The following is a 25,475-nucleotide window of genomic DNA, read 5'->3' on the forward strand; positions in this document are numbered from 1 at the left end:
CCAAATGTTAATAAGTCCTCTCTTCCCACCACATCTCCCAGTGTGGAGATGCCAATAAGACCCCATTTCGTACACCCTGCCAACTTTCTCACCTCTGTCAATTGGACCCCTATCCAGAGGATGTTGGCTCATGACAGTCTATCCCTCCACCCTGTTCCACACTATCAAGACATCAAGAAGACTGTGGTTGGTCCCAAAAGTGTGTGTCTGTATATTTTATCCGTATATATAGTGCAAGTGGGTGTGGGTCTACATCGGGGCACGTTCTGGTCATATCGCCAGGGCATCCCTTGCTGGCAGCCCGCAGTTGGAATGCACGGTAGTAGGCTCCAATGTCAGGGTCCAATACTCCCCCATTGTATGCATTGTACTGAAGCATACGGAAAGCTATGCGCTGGATACCTCTATCCCAGAGCAATGTGGCAGTGAAACTTCTACTTTGTCAAAGAAGGCATCGGGGATGGGCCAGGGAGCATTTTGAAGTATGTACAGGAAAATTGGAAGGGTGATCATCATGAACAGGGATGCCCTGCCAATAAGTGAGTGGCAAGCATCGCCATCTATCCACATCAGACAAAAACTTGCAGGAAAGTATCTCTAGATTTTTCTGCAGGAACTGGGGCCCGCAGTGTACGACTTCGATCCCTCTGTATCAGAACCAATCCATCTTGATCTTTATTTTTTGTGGGACTGGGATCGCTTTGTTCCACTCTCTCCTGCATGTCCTTCAAACATACAACTTGTCATGTAAATGCAAATGTGAAGTTCCCTTTCCGCCCACATTAAAAATACACAGCAACCATGTGATAAGGGCCTTAATGTGACTGTTAGAGTTTTATGGATGGCAAATCAGCAAAAACATACAATAGTTTAAAATATTTACCTTTTTTTCTTCTTTTTTTCCTTTTTCTTCAACTTCTCCAAATTTTTCTTAGCAAGATCTATGATATCCATTGTTTCTTGTTCTGAAGGAAGCACGGAGGCAGAAAATGGTGATGACCCAGCAAAATAGGGAGATCGTGTTGCATTTCTGGACAGGCTTCGTCGGAGGTTTTCATTCACAGCTTCACTTTCAAAAAATTTGGCTCTAAGTAACATAAAAAACAGCAATGTTCTTAATTACACACTAGCAGAATGGAGCTAGATTATGTTCAGAGTATCATGGAGAAAATTAGTAAAATAATCGATGCAAAAAATAACTGTTCAAAACGAATTCCAGAGCTCATTTTGGAAAGCCAAACTCAGCATCACTATTAATTTCAAAACAAAAAATGCTTTATTATGATGTCTGACATTGTGAAAGGTATAATAAAAGAAAATTTTAATTTTTCAAACTGTTAGTTGAATAAATAAACTTTCCTGTAAACACTTGCATAAAAACTGAATACCTTAAGAATTAAATTTCTTGATTTGTAACCAAATGAGACAAAATGTGTTATTTCCTTTGAAATCATTATCAGATATTAATTTTCTGATATGCATCTAAATCATAAAATATAAGTGATTTTTAGCAGTGTTCGGCTAGAAGCCAACATAAACTGTCAGATAAGAATCTTTTAAAACATCCCCATGAACCTCACCCATTAGACATGGCAACAGAATCATCCAAGCACCAAAAAAAAAAAAAAAGACAGCAATAATAGAAAATAGTGGCTTAGAGGGAGGGGGGAGGTCAGGGAGGCAGCCAACACATGGAGGTTGTGCGAGTACTGGAGCAGTCCAGATGTACGAGTTACTTACCTTCGGTAACTATGTATCTGGTAGAGACGTGGTCTAGCCGCAGATTCCTTAACTTATAATATCCCCGGGCGTCAGACTGGATCCGGAAAAAAAAGTGCAGCAGCACCTCTGCGCGACGGGGGACGGCGCCACACAACCCCGCTGACGTCGTCCACGTACGTGACGTCAGCGAGGTCATACAAGTTCCTCCCGGTGCGCTGAAGTCAGTTTTCTTCGGAGAAACTTTACATCGACAACACGGAGCCACCAACAAAAAAACTGTGAAAGTATGGGAACAGTGTGCGAGGGATGAAAATCCATGAATAAATAAGGAGGATAGTGCAAGACGCCATCGTAAAAGACAGAATCAGACTCTGCCTACATATAAGGGAAAAAGCTGTGAGAAAGAACCCCGCAAGCTAAGCGAAGACCCTTCCCAAGTGCAACAAGGGAAGAATATCTCAACAGACAGAAAGAGACTGTGATTACCATGCAGAACAACAGACAGAAATAGTGTGTCAGTACCATGTAAAACTGTGTTGTCTAGCAAGAACAGAGCACAGAGAGAACAGTCCACCGCAGGAAGGTATGAAAAGACTGGCACTGCCCCTATAGTAATGGAGGTCTGAAAAGGAGGTCAACAGATCCGCAGAGAAGACGACTGTAGAAGGAGACCAGAACCCTGAGCCAATAGAGAAGGCAGGAGGGAGGGAGGGAAGGCAGCAAGAGAAGATAAGAAAATGAAGATGAAGATGAATCTCCTGGTGAAGGTTAATCAAAAGGCATCATTTTACAGGTAAGAAACCCTTGAGAGGGAGTCAGCTGTATTATGGTAACAGAAACCGCTGAGAGGGAGTCAGCTGTATTGTGGCAAATCTCAAAGGGACGCAATAATGTGAGCACCCATGAGAGAAAAAACAAATGCCAACTGTAAAAGGGGCCAGCGGAGAACCCCACTTGGCAAGGTCCTGGCAGACGGGGAGACTGGGTGGGTGTTAAGGAATCTGCGGCTAGACAACGTCTCTACCAGATACATCGTTACCGAAGGTAAGTAACTCGTACATCTGATAGAGACATCTAGCCGCAGATTCCTTAACTTAGAATAGAAACCACAGCCATACCCCAAAGGGGAGGTGGGTCTGCGACAGACCAACAGAAAGCACCAAGCACTTGAGCCGGCAACAGAGTGCGGGGAAAATTACACATAGGGACGGGGACAAAGCTGAGATTTTTGGGAATTTCTATGGGAACCTATGTTCTGGGCAATCCTTAAATGCAGACGCTCAACAGGAATACCTCCAGTCATTGCCTCTGCCCCAGGTGTCTGATGCATGGAATGATCTGCTCACCGCTCCTATAACCATAGATTAAGTCCCCATGGCCATTACAAACCTAAAACCTCACAAAGCTCCAGGGCCGGACGGCTATAAGGCTCTTTTTTATAAGACATTTGCCCCTGATATTTCCCCCTATCTTGTACATCTTTTTAACAAAATGGCGGAAGAAGGTGCAACTTCAGGCACCATGTCTGAGGCGGTGATTTCAGTGATTCCCAAATCGGGGAAAGACCCAACGCTGCGCCTCCTATAGGCCGATTGCCCTATTGAATCTGGATGCTAAACTGTATTCTTCAATTATTGCCAAACGCCTAAATGACCTCATGTCTACCCTCATTCACCCGGACCAGTCGGGGTTTATCAAAGGCCGCCAAACGCACGATAATACCCGTAGAATCATACACCTGATGGAAAAGGCCAATAGACGCCAAATCCCTGCGGTCGTAGTGGGCTTGGACGCCGAGAAGGCCTTCGATAGGGTAGACTGGGTTTTCCTCTTTCGCACACTTACGACATTCGGCTTTGCGCCTAAATTTCTCAATATGATAAGAGCTAATTACTGTCTCCCCCGCTCTAGAGTGGTGATTAATGGGACACAATCATCTCCCTTTTTTCACTCACGAGGCACGCGTCAGGGGTGTCCCCTTTCACCTCTACTTTTTGCGCTCAGCATTGAACCCTTAGCGATCAGGAATAATCCTGACATCCAGGGAATACCATTTACAGGAGAATCCCATAAAATATCTCTGTTCACGGACGATGTTCTTTTGTCTCTGTCCGAGCCCGCGTCGTCTCCTCCGCACTTACAGTCGGAGCTCAAGCGTTTCGAACTAGTGTCAGGGTTTAAAATAAATCTGGGCAAATCGTACATACTTAATCATACCCTCTCACCTACGGAGGTCCTCCGGCTCCAATCTCTTACTCCGCTCTCATGGGCTACCTCATCCATCCAGTATCTGGGGGTCCAGTTGACACCGAGAATTGAGGGGCTATATGCCACCAACTTCCCTCCCATCCTTGCGCTCATTCAAACAGACCTTATGAAATGGAAACCTCTTTTCCTGTCCTGGTTGGGCCGCATACACGCTGTGAAAATGACTCTCATGCCCAAGCTTCTCAACTTATTTCAGGCCTTACCCATTGAACTGGAGAAGGATTTCTTTCGGAAAGTGAAGGCCATGATCCTGCGCTTTGTTTGGCAGCGAGGACGAGCGTGCTTCTCTTACTCTCTGCTGCACCGCTCCCGCACTGATGGGGGAGTAGGCCTCCCAGATATCCTCTTATACTACAAAGCGGCGCAGCTGAGGGTCCTGGATGAATGGTCCCAACGGGAATCCGAGAAACATTGGTTGCACATGGATCGCAGCGTGACGGGGCGAACCATATGGGATCTAGTGTTGCGCTCTCGAAGGGACAGACCTCAGAACACATACATTAGCACCCCCACACGCACCACTCTTAAGTGGGGGATTCGATCTCGGGTGACGATAGGTGGACCTCATTCCCGTCTCCGTTTACTCTGATCCACTTTAATCCAGCATCTCCTCCGGCCCAGCATGAGGAACTCTTTGATGCTTGGAGAAAGGGAGGCTGCTTAGCTCTAACACATTTGTTCCATACTTTTGATCCTCTCACTTTAGATCACTGTCAGTGGGACTATGAACTAGAGAACACAGAAAGATACCATTATACGCAATTGATGCATTGGGCCCTTACCCCTCAGATGCGGGACACTGCCACTCGTCCTCTCACTAAATTTGAGGCCTTCCTCACCAAGACTACTAATATGAAAGGGGTGATCTCGTTTATATATAGCTTCCTACTTAAAACGGCTCTATCCCTACGCCCCAGGTACATGTCCATGTGGGAAGACCTGATTCATCGTCCTATTTCCGATGAGGAATGGACGCACCTGTGGTCCGACATTGCACGCTTCAATCATTCCACTGAACTCAGGGAAGCACACTTGAAGACCATGATGGATTGGTATCTGCATCCATCCAAGCTTCGGCAGATCTTCCCCACCACCTCGGATAGATGTTGGAGGGGCTGTGGACTCCTTGGGGACTTCCGGCATATATGGTGGGATTGCCCGTTTATCCGTCCCTTCTGGGAGGAGATCCTGGCACATATAAAAGATATGTTGGGTTATCCCATCCCCACTACCATGGTGGGAGTCCTTTTGGGACTTCGTGACTCCTCCCTAGAACAACAGACTCAAGCTGATAAAATGATTATGTGGCTTTGCATTGGAGCGGCTAAGGTTACTCTGGCAGCCGCTTGGAAGAAGAGGGAGGCCCCAGTTATTTCCCTCTGGCACTCTCGTCTATGGAGACTGCTTAGTTTAGAGCGTATGGCTGACATTTTCAGGGATAACTATAAGAACTTTGAATTTATATGAGGACCCCTTGTCTCCTTCCTTTCCAGAGGCCTTCCATCTGCTGTGTGTCCCTCCTCCATAAGAGCCCTCCATCTCTTTCAATGTCCCAGTGTCGAACACCTTCTTGATTGATTGTATGAGTTTCGCCGCCACCACGGGTAGGGTGGGGGGTGGGCTTTGGTTTTTTTTGTTGGTTTTTTTTCCTTCTTTGTCTCTTTTTTGTCTTTTATTTACACTATCCCACGTTGGGATCCGTTTGTACATGTTTTTGTCCATTTAATGTACAGCACTCCAACTGAGCACCTTGGGGAAGCTACCGTCGCAGAAGGAAGTTGAGCTTTCTATATAACTGCCTGCCTGCATCGTACTCCTGCAAAGACTCATTTCAAGCTCCAGTACGTTTAGAGACTGTATCCACCATTCGGCCTACTTAATGGGAAGAGGAGCTGGTTAATATTAATCAATGCATTTTGTTAAACTGTTATGGTCTTGCGGAGGCCTTCTGATCCCCTGCGCGGGAACATGTGATGGTGCTATCTCAGAATGTAAGCTGTAAAAAACGTAAACAACTTTGAAGAAAAAAATAAAATAAATAAATTGCAGTGTCTGAATCTTAAAATACTGCTAAAAGGTGTGTTAAATGAGGGCAAAAAGAGGTCTAAATTACGTTGACGTAGTGCAAACAAAGGTCATGCTCTGTGTCTTTGGGAAATCTAAATGTTTCCAATAACAGAATTGCACAGTATTGCCAGTTGCCTCTAAAATTCAGGGGTTTTAATGCGGCTCGTGAGATTAGAACCTAGGAGCAGTGTGGGTGTTTTTACCCAATTTCCGCCATTTATGTCTGCCTTAACATCTGATTTCACTCTTTTTTAAGATGTTTCATTTCTGTGAAACATTTAAAAGCTTTCTTAAGCTTTTCCAGTGACATTTCCCAGCCACAAAACCATCACTCTTGTTAAGTGGCAGTCATAACAAAACAGCTTATTATACCCATGAGATCTGTGGTGTCTGCTTTCCGATTTCACATTCTACTGCGGATGGACATTAGAAGATTGTGAAGGAAACAGACTGTGTTATAAGCTAAAAAAAACATGATAGTCAAGTAAAAAGCAAAAGAGGGTTCCAACTCTACTACGTCTAAGTCCTCATCCCCAAAAGGCAGCGGTGCGGACATGTTCATCCCTAGAAGATGGATCTTTTTCAACAATGAAGCCCCATCATTTGTTATTTGAAAGATATTCGACCTCAAAGCGCTTTCCTGCTCAAAATCACACCACTCGACGACGAGACAAGTTCACTGCCAAGACTATCAATGCTGACATGACATTGGAGCATTCACTTCACTCAGATCAACATAGTGTGTCTTTGTCTTGTGCATCTCTAACAAAGAGAGAACAAATGGACATCCCTTCTGGTGGTCAATATTTCCCTCAGAAGGAACATAAATCACAAGCATCAATTGCGATCTTTAAACTGGACAAGTCAAGATCCAGGGCATAGGTCACACACTGAGATCATTAAATTTCTTTATTAAATTGTTCTGTGAAACCTGAAAGGACTATATCAGCCACTCTGCTGATGAAAACATAGCTTTGTCGGGCTTGACCTGCACTAAACTGAAACCACGATTGTGAAGGTTCTCCTTAATAGAGTATTGTTGCCAGCTCCCTCCATACCACTGCTTGGTATGGGATAGTACAGGGCAGAGGCTGCCAGTGTCAGTAACTACCTAAACTTACTTGTGAAGTATCCTACGATCTATACCGGCAGCCTAACAACTATATTATTTGCTAACTCAATGCAACTTTTCTTAGAATCGAGTTGTATCCACATTTCATCATGCATTTACCATTTCTGTGTAAAAAAAAAAAACACACCATTGTTTTCAATTCTTAAAATTTCTCACAAAAAAATATGGTGTGGGATTTAGATTCTCTGAGGTCCACATTACCTTCTTATTTCCTTTTATTCTTTCCGTATTGGATTGAACTACTCCAGTTCCTGTTACATACTTATTTTTTAGCATCTCCCCTCTTAGCCACATTTCTACACCAGAAACGCAATCTCAAAACCATTCCCTAGGTTTTCTGCATTAACTTCCCTTACTCTTTAAATTACTTCTCTCTTTCCTACCATGCCACTTTGTTTAAAAAATATTTTAAATATTTTACTATTTTTGCCAATTATAGAGGTTTGATGAGGTGAACAAAGCTTTCCTTAGCTGTTTACAGCAATATAAAAAGAGAAATCTAACTTGAAGGCTATAAATCTATCAGTCCAAACGGCTAGGTCATTCTACCAATCAACCATAATTCAGAAAAGCATTTATATTTAGTAAATTACTGCCTGCTAATACACTGTCAGCTTTTTAAACTAAAAGAATTTCAATTAGAAATATATTCCAAAATAAAGAAAAAATAACAACAAAAGTCTACCTGAGGTCTTCAATTTCTTTAATGTAGTTATGAATCATGTTGCTTATTTCCTCATTTCCATCACCTAAAAAAAGCAAAGGAGGAGATCCGTCATCAAGACAAAGATTAGCACAATACATAAACACTCCGTCAAGGCCAGGTGACTTTTATTAGCCACTGGTAGACATACAAAGATACAGGGTCATTTTTACATTAACTGTATATCTATGTGTCACCAGTAATCCAAAAAATCACAAATCAAAATAGTGGTGTTGTTTAATTAATGTTTTACTTGCATAAATTATGTTGAGAAGAGGTTGGGAACACACACAAACTTATTTCAGAATTCCAGCACAAGAGTTATTTTTTGTTGTTTAATGGGCAAAGAGATGGCTGATAAAGTGGGTACAATTCAAATAAACTGAATACTTTAACTCTGCATTAACCTTCAATTGTAGGATTTTCTTTCCTTTTTTAAAACCCCCGGGAAGATGACACTTCAGAGGCTGAGGTCAGTCATCATCATCACCCTTGCAGCAAGTCAGTCTCTAAGAAAATGGTTTGTTCAAACATGTTCTACTACTTTGCTTTAAACCTGTATTCACACTACCTAAAAGTTTTTACTTGTCGGTAAGAGGAGGTCCTACTCTGTACCTATATCTCATAGATGCACATGCTCTAAATTATTCCCGAACCAGCTAGGAATCCTCAATACATTTAAATTAGTGGTGCTAAAAGTGTTCCATTTAATACACCACTTTGTGTAGCCTTTCCACCTCATTTCGAGACCTGAACTTCACACCATGCAGATCATAGTCAGATACAGTCTTCAGAGTTTCAGGATGTAAAAGTCTTGTGCAAGAGGTTAAAGGGCTTCTTGTGGATCTATGAAAGATCCATTATTTTTAAAAGTGACCAAGTTAATTTGTTAAGAAGTACGGTACAAAACGTCCCTCATAAAGCGTGATAGTACGTACTGAAAACTCTGAGGTACTACTGGCAGTGGAAAACGTACTGAACATTCAGTGTCTTTTCACACAACCTTTTCACATACTACGAAAAGATGTGGGAGCCATTACTTCTGATTCAGAATTGTCTGTATGCTTTTCAAATTAGTCCTCTTTGTCAAAAGGTACATTATTACATCCCAGGATGGGGAGCCCTAAAATCCAGACTAAGCGACTCAGCAACAGCGCCAATCTGCATCTGTCCTAGGCAACAGATTCCTACACACTCAGGTGTGGTACCAGAGCAGATATGGTGGCAGCACATATTGAAGTCCTCACATATACAAGTGGAATGGTCAACAGTGATTAGTACCGCTTGCACTATATGCCTAATGCAAAATGGTGTCTTAATATATACAACATACAGAGCCCAATTGAAGAAGTAACCTGATTGCTACAACCTGCTCTAATCAATAACACAAAACAGGAGGTGCTCCTAGAGCAAATTATGTTGACCTAGTTTCTGCTACATCTTGGTTTAGCCATAAGTAAAGTTTTTGATATTTGTTTTTCCTTTTTTGTCCGGTGTCCTATTGCATAAGAGTAAAAAACTGGATTATTAATTGGATGGGTGACAGTGCACCTCAAGGGATAATCACAATGCTACTCTTGTCAGGATGAACCTTTATAGTCACTAAATTAACCCGAGCTCAACCCTCTGGTAGCTATGGTACAGAGCCGACAGATTTAATGTAGCACAATGTGCAAGTATTATGTAATACTAAAACAGTAATAAAGAAAAATGTAACATACAAAATAACACTAAAATGACAAAAATCCAATAAGAAAAAACAAAAATATATTGAATATGCTACTTACCAGTATGCATCTGTTCTTGGCATGTAGGGCTGCTGACATTCATATCTGTGCATAGATCGCCGCCTAGTGTTGGGTCCGGATGTTTGCACGTTGTTGTCCTGGAAGAGTCTTCGAAGTATCCTTGGATAGGTGACTCCTCCCCTGGACTACAGTGCACATGGGCATCCTCTCCATCCTCAGATTGTTTTTCGCCATTGTGGCAGTGATGGAGTAGATACAGAAAGTGATGACCATGCTTACAGTAATTCTGAGAGCTGCAGCTGCTACAGGCGCCGGGGAGGAGGGAGGGCGATATGAATGTCAGCAGCCCTACATGCCAAGAACAGATGCATACTGGTAAGTAGCATATTCAGTTCGAGGCATGTGGGCTGCTGAATTCATATCTGTGCATAGAATGTATAGCAGTGCCCTCTATTAGCGGCGGCTACCAGTGCCAGCTGCAGCGGTCTGAAAAAGGGTTTTGAGAACAGCCTGTCCTACAGCTGCCTGCTGTTTTGATTGCACATCTACACAATAGTGTTTGGTAAACGTGTGTGTAGTGGACCAGGTGGCTGCTCTACATATATCATGCAGGGGAATATTTCCTAGAAAAGCCATGGAGGCCCCTAACTTACGTGTTGAGTGGGCTCGTGGGGAAATAGTTAATGTGCGTTTTGCCTTTTGATAACAAATTTGGATACACTTAACTATCCATCTGGCTATCCCTGCTTTGGAGATGGCGTTACCTTTGTGGTGTGGGGCAAAGGCAACGAACAGTTGTTTTGTCTTCTTAAAGGGTTTGGTCCTGTCGATGTAATACATGAGGGCCCTTTTTACATCTAGTGTGTGGAGTGCCCTTTCCGCGACAGTTTGTGGGTTTTGGAAGAAAACGGGCAGTTCAATAGTTTGATTCATGTGGAACTGCGATATTACCTTGGGCATGAATTTGGGGTTGGTACGTAGTACGACCCTGTTGGCATGAACCTGTATAAATGGCTCTTGAACTGTTAGTGCCTGGAGTTCACTAACTCTTCTTAAAGAAGTGATCGCTACCAGGAAGGCTACTTTCCAGGTGAGGAATTGAATCTCGCATGAGTGGAGAGGTTCAAAGGGTGGACCCATCAGGCGTGTGAGGACCAGGTTGAGGTTCCACATTGGAGCTGGTGGGTGGCTTGGTGGAATAACTCGTTTGAGTCCTTCCAAGAATGCTTTGATGGCAGGCACTCTGAATAGAGAGAGGTGCTGCCTGGTTTGTAGATAGGCTGATATTGCGGTCAAATGGACACGTATAGAGGTGTACGCTAGATTGCATCGGTATAGGTGTAGGAGGTAACAAATGATGTTTTGGATGGATGCGTCCAGCGGGTTAATGTCATTATTACCTCAGTAAATAACAAACCTTTTCCATTTGGCTGCATAGCAAGCTCTTGTAGTGGGTCTTCTGGCCTCCTTGATGATGTCCATACAGTCAGGTGGCAGGTTGAGGTAGCCAAACTCTAGGACTTCAGGAACCAGATCGCCAGGTTCAGCTGTTGCGGATCTGGGTGCTGAATCTCTCCATGGTTCTGCGTCAAATGCGCGGGTTTGATCCGCAGCCTTTGATGCGGCACCACGGAAAGTTCGAGGAAGGTGGTGTACCATGGCTGGCGTGCCCACGTAGGAGCAACTAGGACGAGTGTCAGGGAGTGTTGTCTGAGTTTGCGAGCCACCAGCGGTATCAACGGTGCTGGGGGAAAAGCGTACGCAAATCTGCCGGACCAGTTCATCCATATCGCATTGCCCTGCGACTGCGGATGTGGGAACCTGGCGGCAAAGCTTTGGCATTTTGCGTTTTCGCTTGTGGCGAACAGGTCTATCTCTGGATGACCCCACTGCTGGAAGTACGGCTGGAGTACTGATGGGTGTAACTCCCACTCGTGCATCTGGTGGCTGTGTCTGCTGAGCAGATCCGCCATTTGGTTGTCCTTGCCGGGGAGGTGTTCCGCCATGAGGAACATGTTCCTCTGAATGGCCCACTTCCACATGCTCTGAGCCAGATGAGACAACTGTGGAGAGTGCGTCCCTCCCTGCTTCTGTATGTAGTACATTGCGGTCATGTTGTCCGTCCGGATCAACACGACCTTGTTGCACAGATGTACTTTGAATGCCTTCATGGCTAGGAAGATTGCCATCAGTTCCAGAAGGTTGATGTGCATTTTCTTCTGTTGTGTGGTCCATAGTCCCTGCACTGTGTAGTGGAGTACATGAGCTCCCCATCCCTGGAGAGACGCGTCTGCTGTCAGTACTATTTGTGGAACAGGCTCTTGGAACGGTCGACCCTTGCAAAGGTTTTGTGGATTCCACCAATGCAGAGAGTTGTATGCCCGACCGCTCACCAACACTAGGTCTTTCAATTGTCCTTGAGCCTGATTCCACTGACGTGCCAAGCACTCCTGAAGCGGGCGCATATGTAGTCTCGCGTGTGGGACTATGAAGATGCAGGAGGCCATCATGCCTATCAACTGCATGAACACTCGCGCCGGAAGGGAGTGTTGAGGTTTGAACTTTGAAATCAGCATTTGCATGCTGTTGATTCTCACCAAATTCGGCTGAGCTGTGGCCGCCAGAGTGTCTATAGTCGCACCTAGGTACTGTTGTACGTGTGCGGGCTGTAGATGGGATTTTGGGTAATTTAGTGAGAACCCCAGACTGTGAAGGAGGTGAATGGTGCGGGACATGTGGCTGGCACATTGCTGGGCTGACTTTGCTTGAACGAGCCAGTCGTCCAGGTAAGGGTAGACATGTATGTGCTGCCTCCGTAGATGTGCCGCCACAGTAGCTAGGCACTTTGTAAACACCCTTGGTGCCGTTGTCACGCCGAAGGGAAGGACTCTGAATTGGTAATGCTGCCCTTGAACAGTGAACCTGAGGTATTTTTTGTGTGATGGGTGAATGGGTATGTGGAAATACGCATCCTTGAGGTCCAGTGTGGCTAGAAAGTCTCCCTGCTTGAGCAGCGGGAGGACTTGCTGTAGAGTGAGCATGTGAAAATGCTCGGAAAGAATGTATCTGTTTAGGGGTCTCAGGTCTAATATAGGTCTGAGTGACCCGTCCTTTTTCGGTATTAAAAAGTACAGGGAGTACACCCCCGTACCTTGCTCTTGGACGGGTACGACCTCTATTGCGCCTTTTAGAAGCATACTGTGCACCTCCTGCTGTAAGAGCGTTAAGTGCTCTGAGGACATAGGACGGTTTTTTGGAGGTATTGTGGGTGGAGTGGAGGTTAGTTCTAGACAGTAACCGTATTTGACAATATCTTTGACCCACCTGTCCGTGGTGATGGAGTTCCACGTGGACAGGAACCTTTGTAGCCTTCCCCCGACAGGTGTTATGTGGTCGGGAGGAAAGGAGAGGGCGTCACTGCTTGTTCTTGGGGGAGGACCTGGTGTTGCCGTAGCCGCGTCCTCTGCCCTTTGTACTGGAGCCACGATATCCACCCCGGGTGTTTTTATCGTAGGTGGTTTGGGTATTGCTCTTGTTGTATGTCTGCTGTGACCCCTGCCCTCTACCTGCTCCCCTATTTCCGGGGCGACGAAAGGAGCTGCTCCGAAAGGACTGAGTCTGGAGAGCCCCCATGGACTTTGCAGTGTCTGTGTCCTTCTTTATTTTCTCAAGGGCCGTGTCAACCTCCGGCCCGAATAAATAGTCGGGGTTGACAGGTTGGTTCAGTATATAATTTTGCACCTCAGGTTTGAACCCGGAGATTCGCAACCAGGCATGTCGTCGCAGCATGACGCTTGTGTTTATGGCCCTGGCCGCCGTGTCTGCGGCATCTAGTGCACACTTGATGGAAGCATTTGTGAGTGGCTGTCCCTCTCTGATAAGAATTTCTGCACCTTCTTTGAACTGGTCAGGGAGATGTTGGAGTAGTTGCTCCATTGTATCATAGTGCGCTCTATCGTAGCGAGCGAGGAGCGCTTGAGTGTTGGCTATGCGCCATATGTTGGCAGCCTGGGCGGCAACTCGCTTGCCAGAGGTCTCTAAAACCTTGGACTCTTTGTCCGGGGGAGGAGCGTCACCTGTTGATTGCGAGTGTGCCCTCTTGCGAGCATTCGCAACGACAATGGAGTCGAGAGGTAATTGGCCTCTGATGTACGTAGGGTCCCCAGGTGCTGATCTGTACTTTTTGTCGATCCTGGGGTTTATCACCCGTGCCCTGGTGGGTTCCTTGAAGATGTCCTTGGCTGGTTTGAGGACTCCTTTCAGCATGGGCAGAGTCTTTACATGCCTTTCCGAGGAAGCGAAAGTGTCCATAAGGAAGTCGTCTTCCACGGTGTCAGAGTGAAGCTGCACGTCATGATTATTTGCAGCACGTTCAATAAGAGCGTTGAACGCTGCAGTGTCCTCTGTCGGAGATGTTTTCGCTCCATAGAGTTGTGGGTCCTGTGCATCTAGAGGTGCACTGGGGTCAGCAGGGTCGCCCCAAGTTTGATCAGGGTCCTGTTGGTCATCAGGGTCCATGTCTCCGTGGTAAGGGACTTGGTCATCCATATAGTCTGCCAACGCGTCCGTGTCGGAGTGTGTGGGAGAGAATGATAGTGGGTCCTGGTAGGGCGAGTCGAAAGATTCGCAAAGTACAGGTTCTGAGTCCACAGGCAGCTTTCTCTTTAGTGGGATCCTGAAAGGGTCCAAGGGTGGCTCTGAAGTTATCCTCCGGTAATGGATAACCATCCTGCCGGTGTTGGCGTCGATGTAACGTGACGGAGACGTCTCAGCAGGTGTAACCGTGGTGTGGGTGACCCGTGTCCTGAGTTGGAACATTTTCGGGATCGTGGATGGCGGCAGGCCAAAAGTTATGTTGGCTGGCGCCGAAGAGGCTGTTTGAGCTTTTAGTGGGCCGGAGCCCGATGTGTCTTGGAGGACCGCTTGGGTTTTGCTGCTTTGTGCTGCAACGGTTCGCGCGTGAAGCGCTTTCGAGGCCTTAGCGCCCACCAGGGTTGTAGAGGCGGCCGTGGACTTTTTCGGCGCCGGTGGGTCATCGGGTCGAGGGGCGGAAATGGCCGTCGACGTCTTCGATGCAGGAGGCTTCGGTGTTGCCGTGGAAGCGACGTGAGACGCAGCAGGTGGTATGACCTTTGGTTTAGGAGTCGATGGCGTCGGCGCCGAGAGCCGAGCAGGTTTGATGGCACCGAGGGCCTTTTTCCGAATGCCGACTGCGGCGTCGGCCGCTTCAAGTTCAGCACCGAAGTCTCGCTTGGTGCGCTCGGTGCCGATGCGTGCCGATGCGTGTCGCTGGCGTCGAAGGTGTGGAAGGCCTCGATCCGACTAGCGCCACTTTCGGTTTCGGTTTCATTTGTACCGGTGCAGCTTTCGGTTTCGGTTTGGTAGAAGGGAAACCAGCCGGTGTAGGTAATAATGGCAGCCGCTGAACGTCCGAGGCCGGGCCCGAGGGCGGGGCCGAAGAACCGCGGGATAGGTCTCGGGTAAGGCCCGAAGGCGATCCCTCGACCGGAGCCATAGACTGTGGCACTGGGCCCTCGTCAGTCTGAACGGGTAGGCCTTGCTCGTCATTGGAGCTACTCTCTTCGGCCCCTAAGGCCTCATCGTCGTCTCCTACCTCGGAGTTGTCTTCATCTCTGCGAAAGAGTGATTCGTCGACGTCGTCCGAACCGGAGTCATGTTCGGAACCGGGATTGGAGGGTAGGATTTCCAATTCCTCGACATCTTCGGCGTTGAAGATGTCTGCCGGGGCCGGTGCCGCGTGCTGCGCTTCGAGTCTCGCCGCTCGACGATTCCGTAGAGTCTTCTTGGAACGGAACCGGGCACAGGCCATGCATGTCGATTCGTCGTGGTCCGGCGACAAGCATTTGTTGCACACCGGGTGGACGTCGATATGGGAATATTTCGCATTGCATACCGGGCACCTCTTGAATGGTGTCCTCGACTCCATCGTCGGTGTCGTCGATGGTCAGGTAAAAAGCGAAAAGTTGTTTCCGAAGTTAGTAAGCTAACAGGTAGGGTCGAAACCGATCGAGTGAACAGTACCGACGCGAACTAAAGGCCTTTTGGCCTCGGCTAACTTTTTCCTAACTGGAGTTAAGATAGCACATCCGAACCCAATGGCGGAAAAAAACAATCTGAGGATGGAGAGGATGCCCATGCGCACTGTAGTCCAGGGGAGGAGTCACCTATCCAAGGATACTTCGAAGACTCTTCCAGGACAACAACGTGCAAACATCCGGACCCAACACTAGGCGGCGATCTATGCACAGATATGAATTCAGCAGCCCACATGCCTCGAACAAATGTTTAAAATGTTCAACAGAAATAGCGCCCAGAAGAAATAAAGTTCCAAGGGTAGTCAATAATAGACAGCTCCCACCATGCATATTCAATTGCGCTCAGTCCAGTTCTTCCAACTGGTCTGCCAAAGGGTCCACAGACCCTCACAGTCCTCCTCACCCTCCTCTGGTAGCCACTTAGGGCGATCGGGAACACCAGGGGGAAACAGGGGTACAAAAGTACCAGTCGGTGCCGGTCCCGACATCGGTCCGGCTCCGTGTCCACATTGAAGGGGAGGCTGGGGTCGACGTCGGCTGGGGACACAACTGGGGTCAGAGGGGGCAGAGGAGCCCCCACTGGATTCAGAGCCAAAGGAGGAGTCACAAGGTCGACCGGCGTCGATCCGGATACAGGACTGGATCCCTGGGGGCCCTGCCGCGCCAGAGTCAAAGCTGCCAGCATTGAAGGCCTAGAGCCCCCAGCCGAGTCGGCAGGGTCCGAACGTGCGCCGGCAGAGTCGGGCCGCCCAAAAATAGAGTGGAGGCCTCCGTAAAAGCTACAAAGTTGGGCATGGGTCGCCCCAGCTCCCAGAAAGATACGGAAGCTCGGAGCCGACCTAACAGGCTCTAAGGGCTAAGCCGGAAGACTACAGTCCGCATCCCACGTCGCCTCGGCCAACGGACGGCGAGAACGCGAAGAGCGACGGTGCGTCTTCTTTTTTGTGCTTCGACTTACACGAAGACTTCGACAAGGAGTGGTGGTTATGGCTCTGCGACCGGTCCCGCGACCTTCCTCTCGACTGAGACCTCGAGCGGCGTGGGACCGCTCCCGCAAAGTCTTCAGGCCATGGCCCGGCAGTCGGAGCACAACTTCGGGTAAAAAGATGGGAGTCTGTCACCAACATCAGCTTGTGGCAGAAGCTAAAAGGCTTGAAGCAGGTACGCCGAGATGACATCCCTGTGCACCATGAGTCGACAAAAGTCACAAAAAGAGTGTCAAAAAGTGACTTGAGGTACCGCTCTCTCCAGATCTGGTTTGAAGGGTGCTGAAAAGAGAGAACTGATGTAGGTACACAGGTGTGACACCTATATGTAGCTCTGCTGTGTTATTTCTGGGGCAGGGCAAGGTCACTGCGGAGCAACAGGTTGAAACCTAGCAGCACTTGGGAGACACTACAGGGGGAATTCTCCATATCCAGGCTGGTGTTAGAAGTATCCACCAGAAGTGTATTTCAAAGAATCACCAAGGACATGCTTTTTAACTTGCATCTCCTATAAACCTACAATGATTAAGCTGTCCTCAACTACACTACAATGTCACCATTGGGAGAACCTTGGAGTCAAGATGTGAGATTCAAAAGGCTTTTGTAGCAGAAGCCTTTGTCCGGTTTTGGCAAAGTCAAAACAGCTGCATTCCTTCTTTTCTGGAGGATAATGAATGCACTCTAAAAAGATTGGCAGTCTAAAATATGAGCAGGCTGTTTTAATCAGCCTTTATTACTATTTTTTCCAATTGAAGTGAATAAAAAAAAGAATGATTTGGAGTGCTTCCTCATTTCATAGCCAGGCTCTAGAATCTCCAAATATCAAACTTGTGGCCAGATGTTAGAATGAGTATGCCATTATATTTTCTTATGAAAGAGCAGAAGAGGTAGATGTAAAAGTAAATTAATTAATTCAGTTATTAAGAGGACATCGTGATTTGTCAAAATTTGAAAAACCTTTTGCCACACTCCTAAAATTCCACCTTTGCTCAAAAAGGCCATCATTGCAAAATGTGTGAATTTATCAATGAAAGTTTTGAAAACAGGCAACAAAAAATGAGATGAAAAAAGTTAACACCCTCAAATTATGAGCAGATTTACATAGGGTCTATCCTGCCGCTTAAAGTAGTCTATAATGATGCAAGTGGTGCAGGGGGAAAATGAGGCATTATAAAATCCACAACCAGAGGATGTTTTCATTTATGTAACGGGAGAGTCTGAAAAAGAGTGCAGATCTGGAAACCACCCCTTTATAAATATTTACAAGTGACAATAAGAAAGTCATCCACTTTAGAAATTAAACCTGCCCTTACCTGCTCTTGCGAGCACCTGGTTAGCCTGGTCACTCATTAGCTGCGTTATTCTGCTTCTTAGTGCATCAAGTGTCTCTTGCATGGCTTTTATTCTCATTCGCAAGTTATTATTTTCCGTTTGCAGCATGGCATTTTCATGGAACATATCATTGATGCTCTCAACGCCTTCTTCATCAATGATCCTTTTACCCTGGAATAAAATGCACAAAAGTTGAAGAAAAGTTATTAAGCAAGGCTTAAATTAACACTTTTACACAGCACCAAACCAGGCTAACTGAAATAAATGTTAAATGCAGGGTGGTTTATCGAGCTGAAGAGAAAAAATTAGCAGCTTATGTGGTGATAGGTACCAACCCAATTATTAATAATAATTGTGGGGGAGGGGAAAGGTGGAGAAGAGGTTAAGGTAAGAGGAGGTCAGGTGTAGAATTGGCAGTGACTAGACAAAAGGTCGATCAACACTTCCTCCCTCCAGAGTATTTGTATGTTAATGCACATCACATTGTTCTACCTAAATACACTGACCCAAATCATAAAGCAAGCCTGCATCCAAACATCACATTCATTTTGTCAGGCAGTAAGCCGGCAAATATAGGAAAAGCCACAGGCCAGTCTGAAGCCACATTAAAACCTGCCGAGTTAACGACGAAAATAACAAAAGCAAATCCATCCAGTAACAGAGAGGCACTAACAAGAATGCTGGACTAGAACTCCATAAACAGGTAATAAGGGGTTACTACATTATATGTGATGCACTGTGATACTTGGAGGGAGAGAAGAGATGACCTTTAAGGGACAAATCAGAACACTAGGAAACTACACATCATAGTTCCATCTATGGCTGAATAAGACACACTAGACCTTCAACCTAACCAAATTTAACGCTAATTTCCCTAGTCCTTTATACTTGATTGATACCAACAATGAGGACATCTCACTTTTTCTAATTTTTGGGGATGACAGAGAGCCCAATGTTGAGCCAGTGACTTCTGTCCTCCATGTTGGTTACTTTCATGAGTAATTTCCACTGATCCTGAACGCAGCCTGTTCCGGTCATGTGATCCAGCTGGTTTTCGACTGCCCCCAAACATCGATCTGCACACTGAAAGATGTTATTGTCTGCCCTGATAAGTTTTTTACAAAAGGGGTGTTCTGTACAGTGGTAATGGTTGATAGGAATGAAGGCAGTTTTTTTGCGATCAGTTATCGCATTATTTTAGTAATTCCGGCTTTTGTTGGGTTATTAACAAACCTTTTTTGCCCCCCCCCCCCCCCCCCCCCCCCTTCAAAATAGAAGTTGCCTACGAAGCTTTGGCCTAGACACGTGGCAAAAGTACGCAATTACACAGGTAGAGGAGCACAGTACCCTGGAGTATAAAAATCCGACCTCAGAGTTATATGATGCTCAAGCATGTATCTTACATCCTTTATAGACACTTGTCTTGTACGTGAGACAGCAAAAACATTACATTCGGTTTGAAATGAAAGATTTCACGTCCTTATTATTTCTTTTTATTCTTTTTTGTCTTTATTCATACGTCCATAAAAAAATCAATCCTTATGCCCCGTTACGAACACAAGCGAGCCGTCTAAAAAACCGAAGTCGACTTCGGTGTTTTAGACGGCTCGCTTACGTTCGGTACAGGTGGCATTGTATGCCTTCTTTAAGGGGCCATGTAAACTTAAGGCCTGACAGAGACTAACACGTGCAAAATAAGGATTGATTTTTTATGGATACAAATGGAAAGTGTGAGGGGGAGATCTAACAAGAGAACACAAAGTGAATTGATGGCTAACCCGCATTTATTATAAGATAAAATCACAGTGAGAACATGCGAGTATACACTATCTGAACTAGGCAATTTGTGAAGAAACTGATGCCTACTTTGTTTTGTGCAAAAAGAACAATTGATGGACAGAATGCAGAACAATGTCATACATTCACCCCAGTACAGAGATCTGGGCCTAAATCCATCGTTTTTTTGCTCACCATGCCACTCCAGTTTGGACCCAGCCATATGCAAATCAGTCTTGACCCTGCGCCCAATGGGAACAGTCCAGCCCGAACTGCTAGGCCAGGTCCTCTCTGGACTGGAAACAAGCATCCTAGGACCGGTTTCGGGCTTTCAGCCCTCATCAGCCAGGATAGCTTGACTCCAGTGGCATGAAGAGCCCAGAACCCACGTCTGGGCATACCCGTCCCACTCGGGGAGACAAATGCAAAAAGAACAATTGATGGACAGACTGCAGAACAATGTCATACATTCACCCCAGTACAGGGACTCGGGCCTAAATCCATCGTTTTTTTGCTCACCATGCCATTCCAGTTTGGACCCAGTCATTTGTTTGCGTAGTACTTTGTTTTGTGAGCTTGGATTATCTCAGCTTGGAATGTTGCCCTGAACAAGTCCCGTGTGAACTAGGACGAAACGCGTAGGGTGTTTTTCTGGATGTATTGTCTCGTTTTGAAAACGTATGAATAAAGACAAAAAAAGAATAAAAAGAAATAAGAAGGACGTGAAAGCTTTCATTTCAAACAATGTAATGTTTTTGCGGTCTACCGTACAAGACAATTGTCTATAAAGGATGCAAGATACATGCTTGAGCATCATATAACTCCATGAGGTCGGATTTTTATACTCCAGGAAACTGTGCTCCTCTACCTGTGTAGTTGCATATATTGTTAAATTTGGGTTTTATAATGGTTGACCTGAAGAGTGAGCACTGCTTTGACACTCAGGACAAACAGTCTGCAGGCGAATTTTAGGCCACTACAGTTTTGTTGTAATTGTAATGTGGCAAATATACAGAAGCAATGGCACTCTTTGTGTAGAAAGGCAGACCGCAGCTCACATGCTTAGCCAACAGTACCACGGACACCACAGTCAACAGTGAGTACCTAGCTTTGGGTGTAATTTAACCTGTGTAGTAGACTACACAGGATTCAAAGTGCGAGACAGTTGCCCATATCTCAGGACAATATAGGCTCATTGACAGTATCCTGGCTACAAGAAATCAATCCAAAGCCCCGCAGGCACCCAGTCAGTTGGGGTGTCTCAGGATGTTCCAAGTGGCAGAAAAGCAAAAGTCTGTTACTGCCAGATTATGTTCCATAGTAGGGAGCTCCATGTAGACACTGCCAATGTTACTCACCGCATCCTGTTTTCAATCCAGATGCCCTAGCTGCATCTCTGCAAGCTCTCGATAGTTCCTTCAGCAGAGAGGAATATGTGTTGTAGACAGGGGGTCAAAACTTTGTAAAGAGAGCACAATCAAAGGTAGTTGCTGCTGTGCAAGATTTTACACTCAGCTATGATCTCTGCCAGAGTAATTTGTCTGAGAAAGGGGGGTGGAAGAATGGCAGCAGTTGGGCATGAAGCACTACTACAGCCCCAGGATTCAGCATTCAAGAATCATGCGGCTCGAACTGTGGTCTCCGCACGCCACTTCAGCGTACTCTGAGCTATTGGATCTGGTGGGAGCACTTCTTCACTCCACCGCAGAGACATTGCCACCTAAGCCTTTAGGTCTCTCCGAGATTTATACATAGAATTCAGTGAGCGGGCAAATTAACTGCACCCACCTCGGTTCATGCCTATCAATCGCTTGACCAGTCCTAAAACGGGTCATTCCTATCAGTGTCCCAGGCACGGCTTGCATGCATTGGGCATGCGATGAATGACTGAGCCTCGTATGCAGACATTTTCATGACCTTGCAGCATCATCTTCTTCCTGGCACCCAGTTTACCATGTTATAACCCTCAGGAGCCGCCCTGCTCTCAAAGTTTCTGCCATAAGCGAGGCACACACAACAGCATTTAGGAGCAATTACTGAACAGGGTGAACAGGCGCGCTGAGAAGTGATGGTCATCTTCACTGCATCAAGCAGTCACCAAACAATTGCTTTCAGAGATATCAGTTCACTTCAATGCAGTCCAGAATGTGCACTCGCTCTCACCCTCCCATTTTTTTCATCACCAGAAAGTATCTGGAGTAGAACTTAGCCTTCTGTCTCTTCTATAAGACTTAATGTAGGAGTGTTACCCTGAGATGGACATGGGTGTTTTCCCTAGGAGGGTTTGGTTGTAGCGGGAGGAGTGTCCGCCCATATTCCAAGGTATTGTTCAACTGAATGACATAGCACCCATTGATCTCTCACTGACTGCCATGCAGACTGGACCTGCAAAACTCTGGACCATCAATAGTCAAATATGCTAATAGGCACCCAGCTGAAACAGTCTTTATTGGAATCTGGAATCTGAAACCAGGCATACTATCTCGCTTTGATTTCCTGGCCAACTGTACTGTGTTTTTTGTGTAGATATTTTATAGGGGTCCTCTTGCAAGTAGAAGGCCTCTTGACGATTTATTCTATACTGTAAACCTCCACAGCAGAAGATGGAGTTCTATCATTAAATGCTTTCAAGGTGCATCTCCAACAAGAGTGGAGTAATGCTATGACCATATTGTGTTGTTCTTAAATATTTCAGGGTAGTAGCTATACCATTAACTAAGATCATTTCCCCATCATATGGTACTTCTTGTTATGCGATATGAGGTGCCAAAAAGGACAAGACAGAAAAAACAGACCAGGCAATCTAACGTGCCATGAATATACAAAGGGGACAGTCTTTACAATGTGATTTTTACATCACAGTGCCTTTACCATACATTCATTACCACGCAAGTATTTACCACATCTAGTCATTTACCACGCATTTAACTAAGTATGGGGGTTTTGGGGGGGTCTCCCTCAAAAAGATAAAAATTAAATATACATAGATATTTATATTTAAACTTTCCTTACTATTACTTACCTTAATTAGACTAATAATGCATGCTAATGGCATGAGAGGTAAAAGCGTATGCGTGCTAAAGAAATGTGGTGTAATAAATGCTGTAGAGGCATGAAATGTTTTCACCTGCGTTATTCTATCATACAACCATATACAAGAGACAAAAGCTTTTCAATGGCAGCATACACATTCTAAATGTTGCAGAAACAGAGCTAAATAGGCAGAGGACTGAATGTAGTAGGTGCGAAAAAAAAGAGAAATTATGGTCAATACAAATCACACACTTATTCCCGAAGATTCTTTCTGGCAAGCAGAAGCATCCTTCTCTTGCTTGTGAAAACACTATTAGTCTGTCTGAGGAGAAGATAGCCAAAGAAGCAGAGAACTCAACCATTACTGATAAAAGGGGATTCCAGGTAACAAACCAGTATGAGACCAATGTAAGAACAGTGACATGAAAGAGTAAGAGGCTTGAAAAAGTAGTGGCACGTAACAATATAAAGTTATAGGGGGAATTAAATAGAACATGAGAGTCGGAGACATTTACAGGAATAGAAACTACTTGCAAGTAACAGCAGTTACCTTGCAGAGACAGTTTAATCTGTTTGTAAACCTTTTCGTAAAAAAGCCAGTGTTCAAAGTATTAACATGAATTCAGCATGCAATTCATAAGCACTTGCTTCACTCTTTATAGTGATAGCAGAGGCCTCTGGAAGAGAAGCATAGGGAGAGTCCAAACCTTCAGCCAAGTTTGGCTAACACCTCTCAGGAGGAAGACATTGATACAAATCGCAAAAGAAATTCTAATCGGAGCAGCAGCAGGTGTCGGCATTCAGCGAATTCGTTATGAAACCTATTTCTCATAACAACAATTGTTTTCAAGTCTTTCAGGGATTCCTTTACATATGAGGTATAAAATCAGAACTATGCGACGTACTGAGGAACGGAGCTCTAAGCACATCCAGCCCACTCGCTGGAATTTGGGCTAACACACTGAGAACGCAATGTTACTTATGGCAATGCCCGTGTTAATGCATGACTAAACATACATGCTGCTGCTTGAAAATGTACCAGGGACTCCTCGTCTGATGATGGGTAACGTTCCTTCCAGCTTGTGAATCTATAAAGAATCCTATGCTAGAGAACAGGCTGCTTCTACAGCCTCCTACTGGAACGTAGTAAAGAGATGACGAGAGACTAAGAGCAGTTGCTGAAAAGGGAAGAAAGAGGAAAAAGTCCAGAGCGATAGACGACTTAGCTCTGTGCTCTGAAGACCTTGGTGTCTTAGTGCAGAGGAATACAAAAGTAAAGTGTATAACATTTGTCTGTGTCTCTACTACAATCATGATTTTCCTCTAACAAATTATTGGGAAAATCTTTGATCGTGGGTAGAAAGATACGTTTGTGTTAGAAAGCTCACCAAGAATGAATAATAGGAAAGCAGGCTTGCGAGCAGATACGCAACCACAACACAACACCATGCAGGTGAACTTCGGCAATCATACCACTCCTTAAAACACAGAAAATGAATATGCTACTTACCAGTATGCATCTGTTCTTGGCATGTAGGGCTGCTGACATTCATATCTGTGCATATCTGTGCATAGATCGCCGCCTAGTGTTGGGTCCGGATGTTTGCACGTTGTTGTCCTGGAAGAGTCTTCGAAGTATCCTGGGATAGGTGACTCCTCCCCTGGACTACAGTGCGCATGGGCATCCTCTCCATCCTCAGATTGTTTTTCGCCATTGTGGCAGTGATGGAGTAGATACAGAAAGTGATGACCATGCTTTACAGTAATTCTGAGAGCTGCAGCTGCTACAGGCGCCGGGGAGGAGGGAGGGCGATATGAATGTCAGCAGCCCTACATGCCAAGAACAGATGCATACTGGTAAGTAGCATATTCAGTTCGAGGCATGTGGGCTGCTGAATTCATATCTGTGCATAGAATATATAGCAGTGCCCTCTTATTAGCGGCGGCTACCAGTGCCAGCTGCAGCGGTCTGAAAAAGAGTTTTGAGAACAGCCTGTTTTACAGCTGCCTGCTGTTTTGATTGCACATCTACACAATAGTGTTTGGTAAATGTATGTGTAGTGGACCAGGTGGCTGCTCTACATATGTCATGCAAAGGAATGTTTCCTAGGAAAGCCATGGAGGCCCCTAACTTACGTGTTGAGTGGGCTCGTGGGGGAATCGTTAAAGTGCGTTTAGCCTTTTGATAGCAAATTTGAATACATTTAACGATCCATCTGGCTATACCTGCTTTGGAGATGGCGTTACCTTTGTGGTGTGGGGCAAAGGCAACGAAAAGTTGATTTGTTTTCCTAAAGGGTTTGGTCCTGTCGATATAATACATGAGGGCCCTTTTTACATCTAGTGTATGGAGTGCCCTTTCTGCGACAGTTTGTGGGTTTTGAAAGAAAACAGGCAGTTCAATAGTTTGATTCATGTGGAACTGCGATACCACCTTGGGCATGAATTTGGGGTTGGTACGTAGTACGACCCTGTTGGCGTGAACCTGTATAAATGGCTCTTGGACGGTTAGTGCCTGGAGTTCACTAACTCTTTGTAAAGAAGTTATCGCTACTAGGAAAGCTACTTTCCAGGTAAGGAATTGAATCTCACATGAGTGTAGAGGTTCAAAGGGTGGACCCATCAGGCGTGTGAGGACCAAGTTGAGGTTCC

At 45.6% G+C, this 25,475-nt stretch overlaps 1 protein-coding gene across 8 annotated transcripts in view; it reads right to left on the reverse strand.

Annotated features, from left to right (window-relative positions):
• Positions 1-25,475, reverse strand: part of KIF21A (kinesin family member 21A) — a 719,281-nt gene that overhangs the window by 402,390 nt on the left and 291,416 nt on the right. For all 8 annotated transcript variants that reach the window (XM_085654100.1, XM_085654097.1, XM_085654095.1 and 5 more), the window contains exons 9-11: positions 17,996-18,185; positions 7,875-7,938; positions 884-1,087 (exon numbers count right to left, since the gene is read on the reverse strand). In XM_085654100.1, coding sequence (XP_085510226.1) covers positions 884-1,087; positions 7,875-7,938; positions 17,996-18,185 — 458 coding nt within the window. The remainder of the gene's footprint in view (positions 1-883; positions 1,088-7,874; positions 7,939-17,995; positions 18,186-25,475) is intronic.

This window comes from Triturus cristatus, chromosome 4_1 (assembly GCF_964204655.1).
Source record: "Triturus cristatus chromosome 4_1, aTriCri1.1, whole genome shotgun sequence".
In the NCBI taxonomy this organism is placed as follows: domain Eukaryota; kingdom Metazoa; phylum Chordata; class Amphibia; order Caudata; family Salamandridae; genus Triturus; species Triturus cristatus.